Below are 17249 nucleotides of genomic sequence, written 5' to 3' on the forward strand. Positions count from 1 at the left end.
AATGAGAAGAAGCTTAGTACACTGCTAAATAATCAAAAAGACAAACTGACATTAAAGATCCAGGACTGTTCACGCTTAAGACAATTTTCTTTCACGTATAGCTCCCCAAGCCGAGAGACTATTTAATGGCTTCAATTAGTTTTCTAAAGGCTTTGGAGGCAACAGACAGTGTTGTTATCACAGCAATGTCACCACGGCTCCTAATTGGTCCTCTATTAGGTTTTTACGAATCTAGCAGCTGGATAGCAATATATCTTATGCTCTGGTCTCTGAAGCCCGTTAACAATTTTATATTGAGGCACGTTTCAATGCATGATGTAATAATATCAATAAATAAATGAGAAATTCAGATGCAAATGCTGCTAAAAGCCACCTCTGAAAAAAAATGACAATTAGATTAACCGAATGATCTCGGCATGTTTTATACATTCACCAAATACTATCACTTCAAATCTGAATGATCCAGACCTCAGGCCATCCAGAAATATCACTATGTTGATGGAACCCATTAAGAGTCTGATAAAAATTGCAAGAAAACATGAGGGTCTCTTCAAATGTTATTAGAAAAACAACAAACATAGACATTTACCTGTTTCAGAAGAGTGTAGTTGGATCCATCAACACTTAATTTTCTGATTTCGTGAAGATCAGCTAGTATTAGAAATGGCTCTTCAGCTGAGAGACAAAAAAAAATTGTTTTCATATAAATTGTTACTGTGTAAGCTCTGCTTAAAGGGACACTCAACTTTTTTGAAAATGTGCTCATTTTCCAGCCCCCCTAGAGTTAAACATTTGTTTTTACCGTTTTGGAATCCATTCAGCCGATCTCCGCTACCACTTTTAGCATAGCTTAGCATAATCCATTGAATCTGATTAGACCATTAGCATCGCGCTATTAAATAACCAAAGAGTTTCAATTGTTATCCAATTTAAAATTTGACTCTTCTGTAGTTACATCGTGTACTAAGACGACGGAAAATTAAAAGTTGTGATTTTCTAGGCCGATATGGCTAGGAACTATACTCTCATTCTTGCGTAATAATCAAACACTTTGCTGCCGTAACATGGCTGCAGGAAACACAATGAAATTATGGTGTGCCCGAAAATAGTCCCCATAGTAACTTTCAATAGCAGGGGACTATTTTCGGGCACTGCGTAATATCATTGCGCCTCCTGAAGCCATCTTACAGCAGCAAAGTTTTAAAATCTTAAAACCAAATTTTTTTATTAAGCTCAAGCTAACAAAACTTAAAATCAGCAAGCTAGTTGAGTTGCTACACACAACTCTTAACCTGGATTAGACACATCAGTGATTCTTTTATTTCTACTACTATTTCTCTAAGCTGTATATCTATCCAGTATGGCCTTTGGTGCGATCTGTGTGGAGTAAATAGCAACTCTGAAGCATTACCTGAAAGAGACTTGCAGCTGTTGAGGTCTTTTCTGGGCACTTCATAGCCGTCTACACACAAACACTTATAGGAACCGTAAGTGTTGATGCAGGTTTGACTGCAGGGTAGACTGGTGGAGCATTCGTCAATGTCAACACATGTTTTCCCATCATTCTTCAGGTGAAATCCTGGCCAGCACTTACACTACATAGGTGAGAAATGTTAGATTTTTTTATTACAAACCAACACATTTCTATGCATAAAACAGAAAACTGAGCAATAGTCTTCACCAGCAGGTGTTAACAAAATGTTTAAGCCAATATGAATGGAAAAAAATTATGGATTTTCTTATTAGAGCTATTGATATATAATCCTACAGATTATTTTTCATACAGATAGCTAATGTACATTCTTTAAAACATTTGCAGTAATACCAAGTATTCTGTATTCTATAATATAATTTATTTGATATTTTACAGTTTTATGATTACATTTAGTTTTACCCTATTTCTATATTATTATAATTATTAATACAAATTATTATTACTATCTCCATTTCATGTTTGTTTGTTCCACAATGTGTTTTATTGTGCAGATGCTTTGAAAAATGGCAAAATGCGCTACAGAAATAAACTTAAACTTCTTTTATTTTTCAGATTTCTTCCAGCTATTTTGGAGTTAGGAAGAAGCAATAAATATAACAACCAAATATTTTTTTTTGAACATGAAGCAGTGTAATTTTCCACGTTTTTGTACAACAGGTTCCAGTTACACAGAATTAAGTATTATGGTGCAAACAACTAAAAAATGTATGTCCATTTTTGTGTACATCCAGATCTTAGGAGATTAAAGTAATCATCATTTTTAAATTTCATCGTTTGGAGAAAATAAACATTCAGCATGCAGGATTTAGAACAACATTCTATGTTTGAAAGTTATGAACCCAGCAAAAAACAACTTATGTTTGGAGGTCTTAAAGTTTTGTTCAACTTTTCTTTTCTCTGACTTAGCTTGTATGGCTATCAAGATCTATCCTGCACTTTGCTCATTCTATGACCTCAATGACCTTATGATGATCCCTATTTAAATACCACAGTGAGCAAGGTCAGAGTCTTCACCTACAGTATCTCATTCCTGCTTGCCTCTATGCATCCATATGATGCTTACAACATGACCTTAAATGGCCTTTTCATTGATTTTGAGGGGGAGATATTTCTTGTTAAAAATCGGACACCATCCAAACAGCTATGATGATCACAGGTTATGCAGAAATAAGCTGTAAAGGAATAAGCAATACAATTATTTTCACAAAAGGGCTTCGCCACTAAAAGCTCCCGAAGGCAAAAGCTTATGCAACGGAATCTAGCTAGTAAATGAGAGCTGTGTAGTAAATAAACCTCACTCCCCGACCTCAAAAGGTGCTAGCGACAGACATTGTAAGCCATGGCCTTTACCCTATACTTGTTAGAACACCTGACTCCCATGCTGGACCATTTGGGGGGGGGGGGTGCGAGCAAGACCGGTTACACCAAATAAGCCTAATAAAGACAAATTGTTCCTCAAACTTTTTTGTTCTTTGAGTTTTTACTTTAGTACTGCTAGTCTAGTATTCAATGAAAGGATGTTGGTGAAATAAACACAGGCCAGTGTTGCTTCTCAGAAAATCCATTCATCACAGTTACAGTAGTGGCAAACACATAAAAGAGTTCACGCTGATGTAAAAAGCTGTCACGTGTATTTCAGATAATGAAAAAAAAACAAGCCTCAACACATCTGGCTACTGCAAGATTAGCAGTGCAGAAACACGGCAAGCTCATATATAAACAGACGTTATATCTCTAAAAGACATGAACTTTGAATGTTGTTCTAGCAAATATTGTGAATGTTATTAAAGCTCGCTTCCTGTGGTAATTTACTTCTGATGCAGAATTTGGTCTTGAGGGACACAAGTAGCACAGATTTAAATTGAAACGAATCACAACCACTGAATTGATTATGCATGTCTGTAAACAAATAATAATAAAACAAATAATGAAAGGACATTATGAAGGACAGGTTTAAAGAATATTTTCAACAACAAACCCTAAACTCTGGCATATCTCTGACAAACTTGATCATTTATTTACTATAGCTCAGCATGGCGTGGACTCTGAAGGTTTATGCATACTGTATGATCTCACTAGGATTTGAAAGAATCTCTTGTGTTTAATTTACAATAAAATTAGGGAATTTGACCTATTGTACATGTAACAAATTGTCTTATTTTATGAGTGTCCTACAATTCGTGCTGAATCTTAAACATTTCTTATTTATTAATGTTGAATTAGATTTGAAGGAACAGATTGTCCGTGCCAACCTTAAAGGGACACACCCCTTTTTAAAAAATAGGCTAATTTTCCAGCTCCCCTAGAGTTAAACATTTGATTTTTCCCGTTTTGGAATCCATTCAGCCGATCTCTTTAGCATAGCTTAGCATAATCCATTGAATCTGATTAGACAATTAGCATCACGCTCAATAAATGACCAGTTTTGATATTTTCCTATTTAAAACTTGATTCTTCTTTAGTTACATTGTGTACTAAGACCGACTGGCCAGTTGCAATTTTCTACGCTGATATGGCTAGGAACTATACTCTCATTCTGGCGTAATAATCAAGGACTTTGCTGCCGTAAAATGGCTGCCGCAGGCGCAATAATATTACGCAGCCCCCCCATAAATAGTCCACTTGGTAACTTTCAATAGCAGGGGACTATTTTCGGGCACTGCGTAATATCACTATGCCTGCTGTAGCCATGGTACGGCAGCAAAGTCCTTGATTATTACACTGGAATGAGAGTATAGTTCCTAGTCATAGCGACCTAGAAAATCGTAACTTTTAATTTTTCTTCATTCTTAGTACACGATGTAACTACAGAAGATTCAAGTTTTAAATAGGAAAAATATCGAAACTCTTTGGTTATTTTTGAGCGTGATGCTAAATGGTCTAATCAGATTCAATGTATTTTGCTAAGCTATGCTAAAAATGCTAGTGCCAGACACGGAGATCAACTGAATGGATTCCAAAGCTGTAAACATCAAATGTTTAACTGTAGGGGAGCTGGAAAATGAGCCTATTTTCAAAAAAGTGGAGAGTCCCTTTAAACCTAACAGTATTTCTGATATCATGATTGACCAACCTTGTATCCCACTGGTAAATCTTGACAGTCCTGCGTACAGCCACTGACACGACGGTTCAGACATTCATTAACGTTGCAGTTTTTCTCATCTGAACGATCTCCACAATCATCTTTCAGGTCACATAAAGACTTTTCAGATATACAGCGGCCATTCGAGCACATGAAAAATGAACTGTTGCATAAGCTCTCTAGAAAAAAACAAAGTGAAAAAGCAAACAAATTAAAGAAAAAAATCTAAAGTAAAACAACAACCTGAACTAGTTAAGTTTTGAAACAAATTGAAATCGTACAAATGCTGAGGGTTAAACATAAATTTGATTGGACACCTCAAAGCTAAAAAGCACAAAGGCTGGATTCCAACTAAAAGCTGAATGTTATTTTCAGCTTCTGTCACTAGTGGTAAGTGCAAAGCTTTTTCATAAATTCTCGGTACGCTTAAAAACATGCTATCCCCGCAGGTCAAAGTTATCCACTTCAGCCCTCTGCTTTTATCCATGATGTTCCTTGCCCACTTGTATTCTCAGATCTTCAGTAAAGCCCCACACCCATCAAGTCAAACATATTTCAGGTAGAGTTTTACAGGGTCATTACCGGCAGCCATGCATTTAAGGTTGAGAGGCAGCTCATCAGAGCGGTCAGGGCAGTCTGGGTAACCGTCGCACTCCCACTGGGCGCTGAGCAGGCATCTGCCATCAGCACAGCGAAACTCCTCCGCCCCGCACGAACGGTACACTGCATAAAAAGTGGAGACTGTAAGCATGACAGCACGAATAAGACCCTGAAGGGATTGGTTCAGCCTTAAATAAATTTAAACGTTATCATTTGCTTGCCTGCAGAATCATCTGTACAGATTTTTTTTAAAAACAATCAAATGTTGATTTGTAGTTGTATTCAGTTTACTTTTATATTACATTTAAAGGTTAACAAGTAACAACAAGTAATTTCTAAATTAGTGTCACCAAACAAAACTGCAGAAATAATGCACTCTAAAAAGTGCTGGGGTGTTTTAACGCAGAGTTGTGCCAATATTTTAAACCCATGGTTGAGTAAAAACAACCCATTATTAAAACAACCCAACGGCCAAGGTGTTGCTGGTATAGAAAACAGTTTATTTTTTAATGCATTTTAATGTATTTGTATAGCGCATGAATTCATAAACTTCGGGTGATATACACTTACCACATTCAACCGATTCATCAGAGCCATCTCCACAGTCATTGTCGTGGTCACAAACAAAGCGTTTGGGAATGCAGCCTTTGTTTAGACACCTGAATGAATTCTCATCACAGGTATTATTTGGAGCTGGGGGGTAGACATTAGGACCATGAGCTTAATTAATAAAAAAGCTGTGGCTTTGGTGTACTAGTCATAGCAGTCAAACCTATCTCTGTGACTGTCTGGACATTACAGACACAAAAAAAAATTACAAATGAAGTGACTGGTGAAAGAGAGTGACTAGAGAGTGGGGTAAGTTGGCACACTGTTCATAACACCAACAATAGAGGCTTTATCTCAAAAATCAAATTGCCACTTTGTGTGACAACGACTTCTAGTCAGTTTTGTGTTCACATGTGGTCAAGATCGCTTTAATCTGATGTTAGCACAATTTTTTAGATTTTTTGGCTTAAAAAGTATAAAACTTGCACTTTAAATTTTATACAATACAATTTTGTTAGGTATGAATAAAAAAATATTATTTTGCACAAAATAGAGAAGACAATAATGTGTCTTTTGACACTTTAGCTGACGTGCTATGTTAAGCTAACCTTAAAATGTATCCAACATTAGAACACCTGTCAGTTTGGGGCAAGTTAATTAACCCTGGAATAATTTAAACACTGGGTTAACGGAATCCTGGGTTATCTGTTTCACAGTGTTTGTACTTAACCAAGGGTTAATGGATAACTCTGCATATTCATAAAATGAAGTTTCACACTGTGCATTCCTAAACCTTAGATCAGGTGTCTGAAACCCTGCTCCTATAGACCTTTCTCACAACTTCCGTATTTGTGACCGGAAATACGCAATCGTTGTGGTAATCTACTTCCTCCGCAGTCATATCTGTTCCATTCATTCTCTGTTGATGGTAAAGTTAGACAGAAATTGATCAAGGCTATCCGGCAGGATGAAGGACCAAACTTCACCATAAAAAAGCGGAGCACTTATGTATGCAGCAGACACTTCACTAAAGACGACTACATTTTAGGGCTCACTGTTCGCCGCTTGCAACCACATGCTGTCCCTAAACGTTTTCCTTGGAACGAGTTCACCCCGACACACAAACATACACACACAGACATAGCATCCGGCTAACGTTATTGTTGCTACACACGATGTTCACTTAGACAACCATAGGAAGTAACTGAAGGTAATTGGTACCATAATGCTTCATTCAAAGCAGACTATAATGTTTTAGTAAGGTAGTCTATATATCATACTATACATGTCTAATTATGTCTAAAGCCCTATTCGGACAGGATTAGTTTTACAGGGTTAGATGGCGTAATGTAATTTTACAGGACGTCTGTAATATTAATGGTCAATTCGAACGGGATAAGAAATCTCAGTAAAACATTCAGAAGTGGCAGGGGTAACTCGATCGCGCAGCGTGTCACCTCATGTCGTCACATGCACATTACCTTGCTTCCTGATATCACATGTGCAAACAACATGACACATGTGGACAACGTGAAACACTGTGTTTTAATTTCAGTTTGGGCAGAACATAAGTTTCAGACACAGTTCAGTGCCTCTGAGAAGTAAATGTGACTTTTTTTTAAAGTTTGTGTCGTCTTATTCAGGAACTGACTTGCCACTGACTTGTTTTCTGCCTAGAACGCAACTAAATGCTTCTTTAAGCGCTTTTATATTTAAAATTAAAAAGAAATGACGCAATTTAGGTGTATATTTACAGCTGGTCTATTCGCACTGGATTAGTTTTACCTGAGGAAATATCTCTGGACCTTTTAACAGAAGGTAAAAGTCACCGTAATCTTTAATGACATTGTCCGTAATGATTACTGACATGGAGCATTCGGGGTCGTGTCACATTAGCAAATGTAATATTTGGCAAATCCGTTAACGCAGTTGTCTAGACTCTTTGATCCATTTTAAACTTGCCCGGGTTTATATTTTTCTGGTGTGTTGACGCTTGACAAACTCCGCTTCCACAACGATTACGTATTTCCAGTTATTGTGAGAAATGTCTATACCTGTCTGTAATTATCAAGCAACCCTGAACACTTTGATGAGCTGCTTCAGCTGTGTTTAATTGTGGTCATAACATTCTAACCCTGCTTTGTTTCACACTGCGTGCGTTTGGCACTGCAATGCTGGGTTAACCCAACAAAAGCAGGACTTGCAGGGTTTCATAACCCTGGGTTAATTTCAGGGATAGCCCAGCTTCTAAATTACAAAAGTATGAAATGATTCTTAACCTGGGCAGTTCTCAACTCCGTTCCTGGAGGCCCACTGCTCTGCACATTTTGTATGTCTCTCTCATCTGACAGACTTAGTTCGGTTCATAAGGATCTCTACTAATGAGCTGATGATTTGAATCAGCTGTGTTGAATAACAAACTCAGTAATGAGATAAGATATGAAAATGTAATGAATACAACATATGTGCTTAAGACTTCATTCTTTAATTTAGTATGAGATTTATACCATTGTGATGTATGGTGCTCAGTAAATGTTAGTGTGAAAAGTTTGACCACTTACCCCGCTCTCCCCTATATTAGGGCTGCAACTAACGATTATTTTCAGAACCAATTTATCAGGTGATATTTTTTTTAATAATCGACGGATTAAGGCAGATAAAACATAAATATTTGCTCAATTCGATTTTTCACTTGTTATAGCTAATTAAGGCACTAAATTAGGGTATTCACACCTGTAGAATGTGTACTTTTAAACTACATTTTTACTAATATAATCTTTGTGATTTTGATATTTTATGCCTTAAATAAAAAAGTTTGTGCAGCTTTGAAAAAGTAAAACATCTTTAAATGTCAAAATATTGACATATATAAACAAAATGTCTTCAGGGATGTGCTGATGAGAACATTTTCCCACAGATTAATGAACTCATTTTAATCTTCAACTTCAGACCTTTATGAGAATTAACATTATTCGTTATTTATAAAATAAATAAGGCATCATAATATGAAAGTTACAGTAATAAAAACTAGATTTCAACCTTTACTTTAAAACAGAAGCTTAGTTTGTGGTTCATCCTATTTTTATAAAAAAAAAAAAAATTAAACAAATACAAACTCAGTTACAATATTAAACCTTTACATACCAGCATTCATTTGCACTTTTGCTTCCGTCATTGTCCTGTAAGGGTTGCCAGATCCATGTAACAAAACCAGCCCAAAGGCCATTTAAATTCTGAATACCAACAACTATTGAACCAAATCCTTCCATCTCTAACCCACAGAAAAACATTATTGCAGAAACAGTTTAAAAGCAGCACGCTTCAGAACTATGTCGAAAGGCAGAGGATGTGGCAACGCTGCCTTGCTTTTAACCAAGCTGGTTCCACGATGAGAAGAATCAGCACCTGATAAATGTGAAGCTCACGATTTATGAAGAAAACATGCCTGACTTTAATTATAAGTGCACAACTCGCAATGTTTGAAGTGTACGTGTGTCCGCAATGTCCGACGTGGTGCGGGACCATGTGACGTCATAGAGCAACTAAACGATAATAAGATTCAAATAAAAAATATCGATTTTTATTGATTTGTTGTTGCAGCCCTAATCTCTATTCAATTTTTAAATCTTGCCTAAGCATATATCAAACTGCCAGTTATAATGAAAGCCCAACATGTCTCCTTGAACAGGAACGTCCATCGATAGCACATTGACATGCAGTAGACATTTTAAACAGATCAATGGGAATATTTACCACAGCCAGCCGCCGCAAGCTCATCGCTGCCATCAGGGCAGTCTCTCTCCCCGTCACATAACCAGCGTTTAGGAACACATGCGTAAGACCCTGGACAACTGAATAACCCTGGAGCGCAGGTCACCGAGCCTGGACAAAATGATAGTAATGAATCACTAATTGTTGCTTTGGGCTAATGCTTATAAATGACAGACATTAACTTATTCCAGAATTGAATATCAAGAGAGATAACAGAATAAAGCAAAATGTCATATAGTGGGAAACATTTACTGTAAAAGTTAAGTGTAGTTTGGATTCGATTCTGAAAAGTTGTGATTTCTATTTGATTGCACTTATCATTAATATGTCCTGTTGACATTTCATTACAAATCCAATTAAACGAATATTTATCACAAACATTTATTAATATATTGCGACATGATTGCATACTTATAATTGGGTAATTTATAATACTTAGTATCCTATTCAGCTGGTATAGAAACTTAATGAGGAAATGTATGGACATTTTTCAGTTAGTAGAAAAGGTTTAGCAACAATTGAAGTCGTAAAGGATTCTCTCAACAAAGTGGTATTTCTAATTGGCATGATGCCAGGATTATGCAGTATTAAAGCAAAAGTATTTGATGGACGTATAATATAGAGTCAATATCATCATCTTATGATGGTGGCATTAAATGCCTTTTGCATCTGAGCTCCTATATTTAACTTGGGGGTTTCTACTGTATAACACTCTGTGGATCAAGTGCAATAATCACAGATGAATCGCCTGCAGTAATGAATGGGATATTGCCTAGGTTTTTAGTAAATTACGGCTCTTTGTAGTAAATGCCGTTCCATCTGAAAGCAGGTGATGGTGATTTACTACTAATCAAGGAACCGGCTTTACCCGACGAGATGTGCGTGACAATCTCATGCGATTTATCGTGCAGCCCTACTGTAATTTATGCAAGCGCCCACTTACCTGCCTTACAGTAAGTACTGGTTGAACTTTACAGCACCTAATTTACATTCATAAGCCAAGTTGATAATGTGTCCCCACACATCCTTTTAGATCGTTCTTACGCCCCTGGTTGTGAGATACTGTATGAAAACAGTGGTCAAACAGTACATACCACAGAGATCCACGCTTTCGTCCAGCCCATCTCCACAGTCATTTTCCCCATCACAAAGCCACTGTTTAGCGATGCACTTGTTCTTTGAACAAGCAAACTGGTTCCAGAGACAGGAGGAGTCTATCAACAAAGACATTTGAAAGACATTAGACAATTTATGACTCATGTCATTTGCCAAATAGTTACATTATTTCAAAAAATCTAAAACAGGCTAAAATTCATGACACAAACTGGAAGTGGATTTTACATAATGTGGCAAAAAAGCTGAAAAAAATGTAGGTAATAGATGAATCATATTCAGTGTGTTGAGCAACTGCTTCAAAGATTAAAAACGAAACTTCAAAAGTCCATGTGTGTTTTAGTATATTTTGTATTATTTCTAAAAGTTGACAATACACTGAGTGCGTTTACATGCACAGTCTTACGCCGATTATGCTTAATAAACTGATAACACGTGGGGTCATGTAAACGCGGTTTTCTTTAATCGGGGAAAGCCCATAAACAGCGTAAGCAAAAACCGATCGGCACAGGTAGTTTTTTGCTCATTACGCCGATTTCGCGTGGCATGTAAACACCTTAACCCGCTTTCTCACGGTTTTGTCCATGTGCGCATGTCTCCGCGTATGAAAGATGAACGTCATACGCGGAAGTAAGCGCAAGGTAACGCATAAAAGTATCCGCTCGACTAAAGCAGTTGACAGAGAAACTGTGAAAATAAAAGCTTATATTACATTTACAGGTTCTGCAGACACGAGGAGAGATACAACAGTACAGCTTAAGACAGATATGTCGTTGACTCTTTGATCGACTATTGTGTACTATAGGTGGTGACGTCACTGCCTGCGAGAAAACTGATAATTCTTCAAGTACCATGTAAACGCAGTTGTCTGCATAGCCGGTTTATTGATTTGCATGTAAACGCATGAAAACAGTTTTCTATTATAAGCAGATTTTTAATAGTTATCCGCTTATTCTGTGCATGTAAACGCACTCACTTTCAAATATGCAAATTTAAAGGTTATTCTTTCCTCTCCAGGGTAGGGTTGCACCAGTCGTTCGTAAGTTCTGACTTAAACTATTTTTCTTAACCCAATCACAAGTCTTCTAATAGGTTAACAGGAAATAGTCTCAACATCACATAATTTTAAACTCATTCTTGACTGGCCTAAACTTAAAGTTAAAAAAGACATTTAAGCAAATGTTTACAAACTCAAAAAATTACACCTTTAATTGAAAACATCTATCCCACACATGAAGGAGAAAATAAACAGGAAGAACATTAAAATCTTATTTTAATTGATGGATACAGAAAACAAAAAAGTTCTTGAAAACTCGTTGACGAACTTGCTGCTCTTCATAATCAATTACGAGCTCATCGATGTGATCTAATCTCATCTTATTCCGTCCATTATGCATAGATAGAGGCTTCCGTAAATATTAAGTTATAATGTATTGTTACATTTAAACTACGTTTAATGGTGCAACGTAAAAACATTTAGTAGTGCCCATTTACATCGTAACTAGGCTACGTTGTTACTTACGCATAGCTGGTTCTCTTTTTATAGAGAACGTTCAAATATAAATAACACATTTTAAAAAATTTGCTCATCCCAACTAGGTTTGCCAGCACAGGTCACAAATGATGCAGCAGCAAACAGAAATGATGAAAGAACAAGGTCTTCTAAAGGGAAAATCATATATAAAACTATGGCTGATGGTTCTGTTGAAAATCAATGTTGATTAGAGCACTGAAAACTTGAAAAGTGTTACATTTAGGAAAATTTGGAACAGTTAAAAATGTGAAATTAATTTGCGATTAATCGCAAGTTAACTCATGAAATCATGCGATTAATCTAGATTAAATATTTTTATCTATTGACAGCCCTAATATATATATATATATATACACACATTTTAATCTATACTACATTACAGTATGTGCTAAAAGAAGGCCAGAAAAAACAGGAGCCGACACAGGGTGTATATCTAAACCATGTGATTTTTTCCCTTTCATTTTTTTCTAGACAGACCCCATCTGCCAAAGAAGTGAGAGTGGTCCACTCCTGGGGTTAGACGATGGAGAATAAAATTAAAGGTCACAGCAGGATAGACTGGTCTCAAATTCGAATGATTCCTCTGACTGCCTGATGGTCTCTTGCTATATCATCAGATGTCCTATCTTCTTTCAAAATGCTGATGGCAAAGTTATGTCATGGCATGGCAAAAAACTATTTTCGATTTTCAAAATAAAAAAGATGACATGGGTGGGTAAGATCAGGTACCTAGCGTGGCTTAAAAAGACATTTACTATGGTCTACAAATCATTGTATGTAATGATGTTACTGCGTGCCAAGGTCGAAGTACTGCAAGCTAAGTCCTCTTCCGCCATACAATATAGTTCTCATTTTTTATCCGCTTCAAAAATCGCCATTTTTTATTTTGTGGCACCATACTTACTTGTGTAACTACTCATGTAACAGTCTTTAAATAGGGAAAACATGGAAGTGTTTGGTGGCTTCTAAATTCTCCCTGTTTGGATCCTAAGGAATGAATGGGGCTAGGCTAAATGCTAACACATTCACGACACGCTGTACAAAGATCAAGTGCACGCATTGAAAAAGATAAGTATGTATTTATTTGTCTAAGTTGAGGTAAGAACATAGTAAAATATTGAAAATCTGTGGCATTTTCCTTTACGGGACCTTGCAGGCAATGGTGGCATGATGGCCATTTGCACAGTATAGTACATACTGTACAGTAGTTAATGGCAGTATACAAGTACTTAACTTTCTATGGATATGTATATAGTAAGTTTTTTTAACGTATGTAGGACATAAAATGAGGTCTAGGGTGCATTCCAAGTCAGTCCCTCGGTCTGTCTGTTCATTTAACCTAAAAATTGCATGCAGTTTTATTCAGTATCTAATCATTTACATAGGCCTCAAGGGCACAATTAGAAGTCAAGATGGTCTTTTCTTTGCATCACCCGAAAATGCCTTTGTTGACCTCTGTATTAGCAGTCGAATTGGTTTCTGCATTCAAAGTCCGTCTCAAGTGGTGGGCGGTAATCTCTCGCTCCGCATGAGAAATCAAGCCGAGTGAAAGCAATGGGAGGCTAATACCAGCCATGCTTACCGCACTGGAACTCATCTGCACCGTCTTCACAATCCTTCTGCCCATCACACAGCCACACGCTGGAGATGCAGTTCCCGCTGGGGCAAGCGAAGTGGCCTTCTGCACATTTCTGCCCGTGAGAGACTGCAGCAGGCAAACACAGTGGGAAACAAATGCTTTTGATTATGGAGAACGTAAATAAGTCCAAGATTTGCTTATCATTGTGAGAATTCATTCCAGTGGTGGTTTGGTTCATTGTGTTTTTTTCCCTACCTAAAAAGCACTCCCAGACAGATGAAATCTTAACGTGACGTAATTCTCTTAGGAACTATAGGAGTGTAAAAGTGCTTCATTAAAAGTACATCTCTATTCATACAAGTCTACTCGGATGAATTCCACATATTCTTTCTATTTGAAAGACAGACACGCTAATTAGTAATGAGCCAAAACCTGCCAAGAATAATTTTCGTGCCACCTTTTCATCGACGGTTTTGAAGGGGCCGCCGTCTGAAAGAGCGCTTCAATGTCTGCCCTTCACAATTCTGACAATCACAAATAATTATTCATCTGCCTTTTGTGTCTTTAGAGTCTCTTCAGGCATGAATAAATAGACAGGGGCTAGGGTCTGCTTCATTACACACTTCATAAATAGTGTTTCGACTAAATTAATTCGATTTTAATGGAACCTGGCTTCCTCAAGCTGCAAAGCTAACGCAAACTGAGAGTCACACTGAGCGTTACCCTGACAGTTTGTCTCGTCGGCATAATCTCCGCAGTCATTCGATCCGTCGCAAAGCCAGGAATGGTGAACGCAGAGCGAAGTGGTGTTACAGCTGATGAAGGCCTTTTCTGCCACGCCCATTCTGTAAAAGTCTGCACAATTCGTGTGATCTGGGAAAAGAGGGAAACTTTAATACCAAGGTCACATGACGCAACAGCAAATCTACTTTGAATGTTGAGGTGGCCTAGACTACTTCAAGCAAATTTTTTAGGAATGGTTTGTTAAAACATTTTGTGGAAAACAAAAGCAGCCAATTGAAAGAATTGTATTGGTTGTTGACTATTTTTCATAAGTGAATGGGGACTGAGGACTTTTACGTTCCTATACCAGTAGTCTCCAACATGGTGCCCAACCAGGTTGCCCGCACGGAGTCTGTGAGTTGCCCGCCAAAGCACATTATATTAATAGCCTCAATTTCAATATGTATTAATGACTTTTTTATATTAGCTTGGCTTCTTTTATTTATGTTTACCAGCAGCAGCCCATGACTTCTTTTTGGAGGGTGCACGATTTTAGCCCGTCATGTGTGTTTGGACCGTCATTTCGAAATATGTGTTTGGCGCATCATGTGAACCATATGCATCATGCGTCTTGTCAAAATAAGTGCCTGTTGCACACCCGTCGAAAGATGATTAAAGTGATATTGCATTTGCCAGATACTGGCTTAATATTATATTTAATCAGAGTTTACTGTTAAATTAGTGTCTTGCGAGTATTTTGTCTCAAACTGTTTCGACGCGTGTGCAGCAGGCACCTATTTTGACAATATGCATGATGCACTTGGTTCAAATGACGCGCCAAACACATATTTTTACATGACGAATCACACAAATGACACTCCGAACACATATTTTTAATTTGCGCCCTTCGGAAGAGAAGTCACCACTGATGATAACATCTTAAAAAAATTATAAAACATATCAACAAGTAAAATAAAAACATTTGAGTAGATTATATAAAAAAGTAGCCGTCCAGATTGTTTTTTCCATTGTGGTAGCCCTTGCTCACAAAAAGGTTGGAGAACCCTGTCCTATACTGTAACTGAATTGGTAAATAATGGCTAACACTGAAGTTATTTGGGGGGATATATTTAAAAATATAACACTACCAAACATAGTACTTCTATACATGGGCATCACTGCCCATTTTTGGTGAGCTTTAGCCACCGCAAAATTTTTACTCAGCCTACTTAACAATTTTGCTATTAGCTCCATAACCCGTGCACAAATTTGTGATTGCTTCAGTCCCCTTTAACTTGCAAATCAGGACAGTGCTGACTTCGGCTCCTCCCCCTCTAGTCAGCTACTTTAAAGGGATAGTTCGGCCAAAAACACCCCCAAGCCGTCTGAGATGACTATGTCCATCATTTTTCAGACAAGCACATTTTCAGTTACTTTAGAAAATGTTTTAGGTCTTTCAGTTAATTAAATGTAAAGTTACGAGGTCCACTCCTTTAAGTCCAAAAAATGTGCATCCATCCTTCACAAAAGAAATCCAAACGGCTCCACGATGATAAACAAAGGTCTTTTGAGGGTAATCCATGCGGTGTTGTTGTAGAAATATCCATATTTAAAACGTTATAAACGAAAATAACTAGCTTCTGGTAACGCCGCCATCTTAGTCGCATCCGCATTTAAGATGAGAGCGTACGCAGTTTATGGAAGGTTCTGTGCTGTTGCTCTGCCCCCACCCTCCGAACCTGTCATACGTCACTAAGAAAAGTGCGTACGATGCACTGATACTCTCTCCTGAATACAGAGGAGTCTAAGATGGCGGCGTTTCCGAAAGCTAGTTATTTTCTTTTATAAAGTTTTAAATATGGATATTTCTACAACAAAACGGCGCGGATTACCCTCAGAAGGTCTTTGTTTATCATCGTTGAGCCTTTTGGATTCATTTTGTGAAGGATCGATGTACATTTTTTTTGGACTTGAAGGAGTGGACCCTGTAACTTTACATTTGATTAACAGAAAGATCTTAAAAAATTCTAAAATTCCGAAAAATAATGGACATATGCATCTCGGACGGCTTGGGGTGAGTGAATCATGGGTTTAATATCATTTTTGGCCGAACTATCCCTTTAAGTATTGCTAATGTTTAGTTCATGCTAACGTATTAAATTAACTAATACTGATTAACAAAACCTATATGTAAAGTCTAACCATTACTATAAAGTAATATCATATGTATGTAATGTAAAATGAATCGTACATATACTGTACAGTAACCATACATACTGTAGGTGATTAAAACAAAAACTCCTGCATTTTAAAAACTAATATTGAACTATCAAGTTATATTTTACATATATTAATGTTTGAGACATAAAGATGGTAAGAGATCGTGTACTGCTGTAAAACACAAGCGACATTGTCTTACTGCAGTTTTTCTCATCAGAAGCATCGGCACAGTCGATGACCTGGTTGCACCAGGAAGACATTGGTATGCAAGTTCCATCTTGACAGGATGACTCAGATGCAGCACATGTGACATCTGGAACAGAGACACTTCATTTAGGAGACTAAAAGACCTAGAAATGAGTTTAAATGAATGAAATATTGTGCGCTGATATTTTTTTGACATGCACTGCAATTCACAGACGATAACATGGTTTTCCATATTGCTCCGAAGAAAATGACTTGCGAAATGCTTTTGGTTTGAAAAATGGGTGTCATTTGGAGGTGGTCTGATATGGTCTGAAACAATCGTCTGCTGCCTATTTTCTTTTTTTGACAGCAACAAATAACTTCTCTAAGTGAATTT

General features: G+C 37.2%; 1 protein-coding gene across 2 annotated transcripts in view; it reads right to left on the reverse strand.

Moving 5' to 3' along the window:
• lrp1bb (low density lipoprotein receptor-related protein 1Bb) overlaps window positions 1–17249 on the reverse strand; it is a 379953-nt gene that overhangs the window by 76769 nt on the left and 285935 nt on the right. For both annotated transcript variants that reach the window (XM_065251976.1, XM_065251975.1), the window contains 10 exons: window positions 16866–16979; window positions 14447–14596; window positions 13727–13849; window positions 10592–10711; window positions 9480–9608; window positions 5748–5870; window positions 5160–5300; window positions 4569–4756; window positions 1412–1595; window positions 590–675 (listed from right to left, as the gene is read on the reverse strand). In XM_065251976.1, coding sequence (XP_065108048.1) covers window positions 590–675; window positions 1412–1595; window positions 4569–4756; window positions 5160–5300; window positions 5748–5870; window positions 9480–9608; window positions 10592–10711; window positions 13727–13849; window positions 14447–14596; window positions 16866–16979 — 1358 coding nt within the window. The remainder of the gene's footprint in view (window positions 1–589; window positions 676–1411; window positions 1596–4568; window positions 4757–5159; window positions 5301–5747; window positions 5871–9479; window positions 9609–10591; window positions 10712–13726; window positions 13850–14446; window positions 14597–16865; window positions 16980–17249) is intronic.

The sequence above is a fragment of the Paramisgurnus dabryanus genome, chromosome 15, assembly GCF_030506205.2.
Source record: "Paramisgurnus dabryanus chromosome 15, PD_genome_1.1, whole genome shotgun sequence".
Lineage (NCBI taxonomy): Eukaryota > Metazoa > Chordata > Actinopteri > Cypriniformes > Cobitidae > Paramisgurnus > Paramisgurnus dabryanus.